Raw genomic sequence first — 10,000 nt, 5'->3', positions numbered from 1 at the left:
TCTCGGGTATATTAACATGGTACTATACAGCAGTATTTCCCAAACCTTTTCACGTCACAGACCCCTAAACTGACAAATGAGGATCGTTCTAGAGCTGCTATCAATTCAGTATTCTGTATCGGTACCGGTATTGTTTAACAATACCCAGCACTACTTCCCAAACTTATTACACTTTCCTTTCTCCCTCTCAGCGCTCGGTGTCTCAGTCTGTCCCAGTAGAAGCAGTACGAGTGTGAGTGTGTGTGTGTGTGATGAGGCTGTAGTGTACGAGCTTCAGGATGAACATCCTGGTGGCCAAGCTGCTCGGCCTGCTGGGATTGTTTGGCCTCGTGCTGGCGGGGGTGCTGGTCCCGGTGCGCCTCCTGCTGGCCGACTACGACAAGGCGCACAGGTATCGCAGAGCTCTGTCGCTAGGCAACTCGTTCGGAGGCGGCGTGTTCCTCGCAACGTGCTTCAACGCTCTGCTGCCTGCCGTCAGAGACAAGGTAACACACACAGATACAGAAACACACACACAGATACAGACACACACACAGATACAGACACACACACAGATACAGACACACACACACACACACACACACAGATACAGACACACAAACACACACACACAAACACAGATACAGACACACACACACACACACACACAAACACAGATACAGACACACACACACACACACACACAGATACAGACACACACACATACAGACACACACAGATACAGACACACACACATATTCACACACACACAGATACAGAAACACACACACAGATACAGACACACACAGATACAGACACACACACACACAGATACAGACACACACACACAGATACAGACACACACAGATACAGACACACACAGATACAGACACACACACACACACACAAACACACAGATACAGACACACACACACACACACACACACACACAGATACAGACACACACACAGATACAGACACACAAACACAGACACACACACACACACACACACACACACACACACACACACACACAGATACAGACACACACACACAGATACAGACACACAGATACAGATACAGACACACACACAGATACAGACACACACACAGATACAGACACAGATACAGACACACACACACAAACACAGATACACACACACACACACACACACACACACACACAGATACAGACACACACACACAGATACAGACACACACACAGATACAGACACACACAGCACAAATACAGACACACACACACACACACACACACAGATACAGACACAGAAACACAGAAACTCACACACAGATACAGGCAGACACACACACACACACACACACAGAAACACACACAGAAACTCACACACACACAGACACACACACACACACATCCAGAGCCTACCGACACACACACTATATATATATATATATATATATATATATATATATATATATATATATATATATATAATAGCTGTGTTCAGCCCACCAAACTATTAAGACCAGTTCAACAGCTGAGTTCTATTTGTGTCCATTATCACGCCAGAATAACAACAGTATCATTCCCCTGAATGCTGACAGCCGTCACACCAAACTCCAGCAGCTGTTTACTCTGTAAACTGAGAGGAATGAGACGCCACACTCTGCTCATACTCCCATACGTTATTGTGCTGCAACGTTTCGACCCTGCCGGGTCTTCCTCCTGCAGATGGCGTTCAGCAGTGGCTCAAGCATCTACATACACAGGGACAGACATGGTCAGCTGATCAGGTCAGCTGATCAGGCATCAGCTGACCTCATTCTAACTATTTACCATCAGCTCAACAGAAAGTCTAATAATGGTGTGTCTGTGTCCATCCGTGTGTGTGTTGTTTGTCTCTGTATCTCTGTCTCTGTGTTGCTGTCTCTCTCTCTGTCTCTCTCTCTCTGTCTGTGTCTCTCTCTCTCTCTGTCTGTGTCTCTCTCTCTCTCTGTCTGTGTCTCTCTCTCTGTCTGTGTCTGTCTCTCTGTCTCTGTCTCTCTCTCTCTCTCTCTCTCTCTGTCTCTCTCTCTCTCTCTGTCTCTGTCTCTCTCTCTCTCTCTCTCTCTGTCTCTCTCTCGTCTCTCTCTCTGTCTCTCTCTCTCTCTCGCTCTCTCTCGTCTCTGTCTCTCTCTCTCTGTCTCTCTCGCTCTGTCTCTCTCTGTCTCTCTCTCTCTCTCTCTCTCTCTCTCTGTCTCTCTCTCTCGTCTCTCTCTCTCTCTCTGTCTCTCGTCTCTGTCTCTCTCTCTCTCTCTCTCTCTCTCTCTGTCTCTCTCTCTGTCTCTCTCTGTCTCTCTCGCTCTGTCTCTCTCTCTCTCTCTCTCTCTCTCTCTCTCTGTCTCTCTCTGTCTCTCTCTCTCTCTCTCTCTCTCTCTCTCTCTCTCTGTCTCTCTCTCTCTCTCTCTCTCTCTCTCTCTCTCTCTGTCTCTCTCTCTCTCTGTCTGTCTCTCTCTCTCTCGCTCTCTCTGTCTCTCTCTCTCTCTCTCTCTCTCTCTCTGTGTCTCTCTCTCTGTGTCTCTGTCTCTCCGTGTCTCTGTGTGTGTTGTCTCTCCTCAGGTGGCCGTTGTGTTCCAGCAGCTGCAGATCAGCAGCGACTATCCTCTGGCCGAGACGATGATGATGCTCGGCTTCTTCCTCACCGTGTTCGTGGAGCAGACCGTGCTGACCTTCCGGAAGGAGAAGCCGTCCTTCATCGACCTGGAGACCTTCAACGCGGGCGGCTCGGAGGCCGGCAGTGACTCCGAGTACGACACGCCCTTCATCCCTCCGCCGCGGCCCTCGCCGGGTGCTCACCGTTCCCACGGACACCACCACGGACACTTCAGCCCTGCCGAGCTGGCGGGGGCGGGGCCTCTGAGGCTCGCCAGCCTGGTCCTGGCGCTGTCGGCGCACTCGGTGTTTGAGGGTTTGGCGCTCGGCCTGCAGGAGGACGGCGCCAAGCTGGGCGGCCTCTTCCTCGGCGTCGCTGTGCACGAGACGCTGGCCGCCGTGGCGCTCGGGGTGAGCGTGGCGAAAGCGTCGCTCGGCATGAAGGATGCCGCGAAACTGGGCGTCACGGTCAGCCTGATGATCCCTCTGGGCATCGTGGTCGGGATGGGCATCGAGTCAGCGCAGACACTGGCGGGCAGCGTGGTGTCTGTGGTGCTGCAGGGACTCGCCGCCGGCACCTTCCTCTTCGTCACCTTCTTCGAGATCCTGTCCCGAGAGCTGGACGACAAACGGGACCGGCTGCTCAAAGTGCTCTTCCTCATCCTAGGCTACGCCGCGCTCGCCGCGCTCGTCTTCATCAAGTGGTGACACGCGGGGAGCTCTCGGACATTAGGGGTGGGGATAACAATCAATATTTTCCGTGACAATACTGTATCGATACACAGACGCCCAGTATGGATCTATTATTATATATATGTGTGATGGTCAGTCTGTCTGCTTGATAATCCCATTTTGCAGCAATACAATGGAAGTGAGATGAACAAACAGAGGAATATATCTTTTTAGGTAAAACATATGTTGACAAAGACATTTGGGGACATCATTTTGAAGTTGGAAGAAAGGTAATGAACTGCAGAATATTGCAGAATATTGCAATATGTTTAAAATCGCAATAATATCGTATCGTGACATAAGTATTGTGATGATATGGTATCGTAAGGTGATTCCCAGCCCTATCAGACACACTGGGAGCTCTCGCTCAGACACACAGCAATACCAAAGGAAAACTCATGACTCCATAAAGAGTCCAGCTGTGAGAGACGGAAACATCTGGATGTTTGTGATACAACAGAAATAAAACCAACTTAAAGGGACGCCTAAAGGCCCAGACGCACAGAGGGGACGGCCAAACGGACTGATCGGTCTCCCCGAGTCGGTCCAAAAAGTTCCTCAGAACACCGGAGAGATGAGACGTGATGCGTCTCCTTAACAGCAGGCGGCGCTCATCTGTGTTGTCGCCCAGAAATGAAAACCGGCAGCTGATTGGACGAACGTGTCACGTGGGTCTGGCTGCTCCCCGACCATCACGGCGTCTCGTTCAGAACACCATCTCATATTGGACTAAGAGAGTTCACCGTGACGTGTTTCTGGAAACATCTGAAGAGAGAAACAGGCCGTGCAGCTGCTGAATCTGGACAAGACTTAAAGACGTAAAGAAGCACGTTGACGTGATTGGTCGCCACATCTTTAAGACGCCTAAATGGGATTTCAGTTTGACTTTAACATGTTTACAGGACAAGTCACAAAAATCATCATCATCATCATCATCATTTAGGAATCTGTCCACTGAAGGAACAAGAAGACAAAACACATTTCTGACTTTGATTAGTCGACTTATCTGTCATTTTGCTTTCGCCATTTAGTGTGTGTGTGTGTGTGTGTGTGTGTAATATGTGTCTGTCTCTGTGTGTGTGTAATATGTGTGTGTGTGTGTGTGTGTGTGTGTGTGTGTGTGTGTGTGTAATATGTGTCTGTCTCTGTGTGTGTGTGTGTGTGTCTGTCTCTGTGTGTGTGTGTGTGTGTCTGTCTCTGTGTGTGTGTGTCTCTGTGTGTGTGTGTGTGTGTGTCTCTGTGTGTGTGTGTGTCTGTCTCTGTGTGTGTCTCTGTGTGTGTGTGTGTGTGTGTCTCTGTGTGTGTGTGTGTCTGTCTCTGTGTGTGTGTGTGTGTGTGTGTGTGTGTGTGTCTCTCTGTGTGTGTGTGTGTGTGTCTGTGTGTGTGTCTGTCTCTGTGTGTGTGTGTGTCTGTCTCTGTGTGTGTGTGTGTCCGAGATAAACTCCAGACTGAAAGCCAACTTCATTCATCTGCTCACCAGAAACGGGATTTTAACGCCGACGTTATTCATTTCATAACGTCGGCCCTGGAGGTAACGAGACTCCCCTGGTTTCCTGACCACGAGGCAATCGGGACGCGCGACTGTGTTAATGTGTCGACTGAAATATTTTCCCTCTGTCGCTCCGAAACGGACGTGAAAACATCCGCCTCTCTCTGTAGTCTCCCGTTAGCCAGCTACCCTAAATGTAGGCTACTTTTAAAATGCCGTATCTTCCCTCAGGACTCCCCAAAACAGACGTAAAAGCAGATTAACCGTTCACGGCACGTGATCGCTAGTCAACAGATGACATCTTTGATGTCATTTTTCAGTTTTTCAAGACTCTGTTTAGGAGTCGGAATCGTAAAAATCCAAATGATGCCAACCCTAGCCTTCCTCCAGCTGCTTCATGAACGCTTTCACACAAACACACGTACATGTGTCGTTAGTATGAGGGGAAAACGAGATTTTAACTGTCGGGGTCGGGTCACGTACCTGCGCACCTACGTACATGCATACCTACGTACATGCATACCTACGTATGTACATACATACACACCTACGTACATGCATACCTACCTATGTACATACATACACACCTACGTACATGCATACCTACGTATCTACATACGCAGTGTTTATGCATGCGTATGCACGCTACGCACCTATGTACATACACACCTACGTACATGCATACCTACGTATGTACATACATACACACCTACGTACATGCATACCTACGTATGTACATACACACCTACGTACATGCATACCAATGTATGTACATACATACACACCTACGTACATGCATACTAACGTATCTACGTACATACACAGCTACGTACATGCATACCTACGTATGTACGTACATACACAGCTACGTACATGCATACCTACGTATGTACATACATACACACCTACGTACATACGCACCTACGTACATGCATACCTACGTATGTACGTACATACATACACACCTACGTACATGCATACCTACCTATGTACATACATACACACCTACGTACATGCATACCAATGTATGTACATACATACACACCTACGTAAGTGCATACCTACGTATGTACATACGCACCTACGTACATGCATACCTACGTATGTACGTACATACGCACCTACGTACATGCATACCTACGTGTGTACATACATACACACCTACGTACATACACAGCTACGTACATGCGTACCTACGTATGTACGTTCATACACACCTACGCATGCGTACCTACATGTGTACGTACATACACACCTACGTACCTACATACCTACCTAGGTACGTCATGTACCTACACACCTACATACCTACACACCTACGTACATGCGTACCTACGTATGTACGTACATACTCACCTACGCACCTACATGTGTACGTACATACACACCTACGTACCTACATACCTACCTAGGTACGTCATGTACCTACACACCTACATACCTACGTAGGTACGGTGTAGATTTAGCGATGAGACCGTTTCTTTTGTGTTTTTTATGCTGAATGATTTCTATGCAGGAAACTTGTGAGCACATCTCTGGTTAACGAGGTTTAAAGTGATTGTTTGTCATTGGTCGACTCAGTTTCTTTAACCGACGACGGCCCTAAATTGTTTAAACTTTGTAAAAACAAGTAAACTATTAAGTAAGAAATAAACTTCAAAATAATATATTTTATTTACAAGAAATGAATCTTTTCTGATTGTTTTTTTGGCACTTTTTAATTCCCTTAACGTAGTTTATTCAGTAGTAGTCGAGAGTATTGTCATGTTATTTATTAGCGGGTATATTTTATTTTAATTATCAGAATCAGAGTTATTATATAAACGTAAGTACAATAGTAAGAAGTACAATATTTCCCTCTTAGTGGAAGTAGAAAGTAGCAGTACATGGAAATACTCGAGTAGGATTTCTAAATAAAAAACCCTTTCTGACGGTCTGTCAGAATATCTTGCTTTAAATGTGAATATAAATGATCTTGTAATGATTTTAACGATGTCAAACTAAAGTGTTACTTCACACACACACAGAGACACACAGACACACACATAGAGAGAGAGACACACAGACACACAGAGAGAGACGCACACACACACACACACACACACAGACAGAGAGAGAGACGCACACACACACACACAGAGAGAGACACACACACACAGACACACACATAGAGAGAGAGACACACACACACACAGAGAGAGACACACACACAGAGACACACACATAGAGAGAGACACACACACACACACAGAGAGAGACACACACACACACACACATAGAGAGAGACACACACACACACACACAGACAGAGAGAGAGACGCACACACACACAGAGAGAGACACACACACAGACACATAGAGAGAGAGACACACACACACATAGAGAGAGAGACACACACACACACACACACATAGAGAGAGAGACACACACACACAGAGAGAGAGAGAGAGACACACACACACACATAGAGAGACACACACATAGAGAGAGAGAGAGAGAGACACACACACACACATAGAGAGAGAGAGAGAGAGACACACACACACATACAGAGAGAGAGAGAGAGACACACACACATACATAGAGAGAGACACACACACATAGAGAGAGAGACACACACACACATAGAGAGAGAGACACACACATAGAGAGAGACACACACACACAGACACACACAGACACACACACACAGAGACACACACAGAGACACACACACACAGATACACAGACACATACACACACAGATACACAGACACATACACACAGAGAGAGACACACACACATAGAGAGAGACACACACACAGAGACACACACAGACACACACACAGACATTGTTCATATTGTGGGAGGTTTTGTATGAAGGTGTGTGTGTCTGATTGTCTCATGAAATTAAACAGATTATTGTCCTACTTGTTTTAGCAAAGTATCAAAAAATCTTTAAATGTTCTTTAGTCACTATGTTTTTGTCACTTTTTTTTCGATGTTTTGTTTGATTTATTTCTTCTTTTCAATGTTCTTTGATCAATTTTTCTTTACATGGTATACAATTGAATAAAAAAACCCAAATCCAATGCCAGTAGTGATCTGATCGTTCATTGAACATGTGAAGAGCGTCGGCGGGAACCGTCCACGTTATTTATTCTGACAGTTTGGTTGATAGAAACCCAAATCTCTGATATAGAAACTTTAAAAAAAGATTTGTTTTCTGGTGCATTTCATCCTTTAACGGCTGATAGAATGATTATATATAATATTATATTTCACACTGTTCCTTAAGGTCTCCTAATAGGGGATGTAAGATATGGTCTGCTCATGAATATTTAGATGAGCTGCGCGCTGATTGGTTTGAGCGAACCACATACAAACACATTGGAGACGAGACAGCAGGTCTCATATTTCAGACATTTGTGGGGTTATTACGTTATTAAATTCACTTCTGAGACTTTTTTAAGCGAGAAATCAACTATATAAAGCTCAAATATGGGCCGTTTTATGAAGATTGATGGCTAATTGCCAATTTGGTGAGACGTGTTTGACTTCAGGAGCTCCACACAGTCTGACGAGAAAGCGGCAACCTCCATACCCAGTGAAAGTCACCGTTTCTGGGTTACTGGAGCTCGGGGCTGGCTGGGTGCATAACTAGAGTATATTTACTTTGAATTTCGTCACGCCACTTATATAACATCTACCCCAAGGTCTTATAAAGCTAACAATGTTGTCAGATTTCAATGTAATGCATTTCTGTGAACATTAGGGGTTTCGTTAGCTGCTACTGTCCCTTCAATCCTATGAATCGCGGCTATCTGCAGGCCCTGGAGCTCCATCAGGGCCTCGGCGTTTGGTAGTCCAGTAACCCAGAAACGGTGACTTTGCGCGGGTATGAAGCGCCGCGGGCTTCCCTTCGTGACGGAGATCACATCATTTGTGAAGTGAGATTTGCAGAGGAAAGAACTGTCGTTATTACACTATGACAAGGTAACATCGGTTAAGCATTATGTCTTTAAAGGAAAGAACAGCTAACCAGTCCCTCCAGAAAAACGTTATTATGCGATCGCATTTTCTCAAACACGCCGCACTTTCGCCGCATAAATTGCCGATTTCCGCGCAAAATATGCGGGGCTTGCATGATGTCATAATCCCCGCATTTTCGTTGTTAAAAAGTCCCATATATCTTAGCAGAAAGATGAAAAACGTTGCGTTTACGTCACACAAGAGCAGCCGTTTTCCCCTGCTGCCATGGGAACGTGCATGTAACATGCATGAAATCGTCACAGGTCGGACTCGAACCCTGGACCTTCTGCGTCGAGGCATGCAGCTCCATATATGTGCTCCTGCTCTGCCAGCTGAGGGCAACAGGAAGGTTAAGCCTCTTAGCGGCTGTAGCCTAAGTCCTCTGCAGCGCGGCCGGTGATCTAATCCCTCAGAGGAAGAGGTTCCCTCGTCTTTCTCGCTCTCTCTCTCAGTTTCTGTCACCCTGCCAGACTCAGACACAGACCCGGAGAAACTTGGACAACATGGAGGAACTCCTGCTACCGAGTGGCGGCGAGGAGGAGGCGCGTTCGGACAACGGTCCCTACGCCCCGCGGGACGCAGGGCGGTCCATGGGCGACCGTTTCAAGCCTCTCCTCCGCGGGTCGGGTATCCTGAGCAGGAGCGTGAGGGATTTCATAAAGAAGAACGGGCTGCTGACGCTGTCCGTCATCGCCGTGCTCAGCGGCTGCACGCTGGGCTTCATGCTGAGGGGAACGCAGCTGTCCACGCAGGTAAACACGCACCTGTCGCCCAACGGTTGTTTCTGCCTCAGAATGACTTGATTTCAATTATATCTGACAGAATATAGCTCACACTGAACTTGAAGGAGTTAGAATACCTTTTTTAAAGGAGCAAAACATCCCATAAGATGCACGTTTTGTACTTGCAGCTTATCTCGCTTCTCACTAAAAGGTTGTTTTGTGCGTCTTGAAGTAAATATGTGACAGATTTTAGCCCACACAGAACTGTTTACCTGTTGATATACCTTCTTAAAGGGCCAGTACATACTACACACACACACACACACACACACACACACACACACACACACACACACACACACACACACAGAAACAGAGAGACACACACAGAAACAGAGAGACACACACACACACACACAGAAACAGAGACACACAGACACACACACACACACACA

At 46.6% G+C, this 10,000-nt stretch overlaps 2 protein-coding genes across 2 annotated transcripts in view; both read left to right on the top strand.

Annotated features, from left to right (window-relative positions):
* The window catches only part of LOC144513576 (zinc transporter ZIP3-like), a 5,958-nt gene extending 1,462 nt beyond the window's left edge, over positions 1-4,496 (top strand). The window contains exons 2-3 of the mRNA XM_078244686.1: positions 192-485; positions 2,558-4,496. Of these exons, the coding sequence (XP_078100812.1) occupies positions 279-485; positions 2,558-3,298 (948 nt within the window). The 5' untranslated portion in view covers positions 192-278 and the 3' untranslated portion in view covers positions 3,299-4,496. The remainder of the gene's footprint in view (positions 1-191; positions 486-2,557) is intronic.
* A 4,622-nt stretch (positions 4,497-9,118) lies between these two features.
* Positions 9,119-10,000, top strand: part of LOC144513572 (excitatory amino acid transporter 5-like) — a 21,386-nt gene continuing 20,504 nt past the window's right edge. Inside the window, exon 1 of the mRNA XM_078244681.1 lies at positions 9,119-9,575. Within this exon, the coding sequence (XP_078100807.1) occupies positions 9,327-9,575 (249 nt within the window). The 5' untranslated portion in view covers positions 9,119-9,326. The remainder of the gene's footprint in view (positions 9,576-10,000) is intronic.

The sequence above is a fragment of the Sander vitreus genome, unplaced genomic scaffold, assembly GCF_031162955.1.
Source record: "Sander vitreus isolate 19-12246 unplaced genomic scaffold, sanVit1 ctg288_0, whole genome shotgun sequence".
NCBI lineage: Eukaryota > Metazoa > Chordata > Actinopteri > Perciformes > Percidae > Sander > Sander vitreus.
This window is presented reverse-complemented; position numbering and strand designations above follow the sequence as displayed.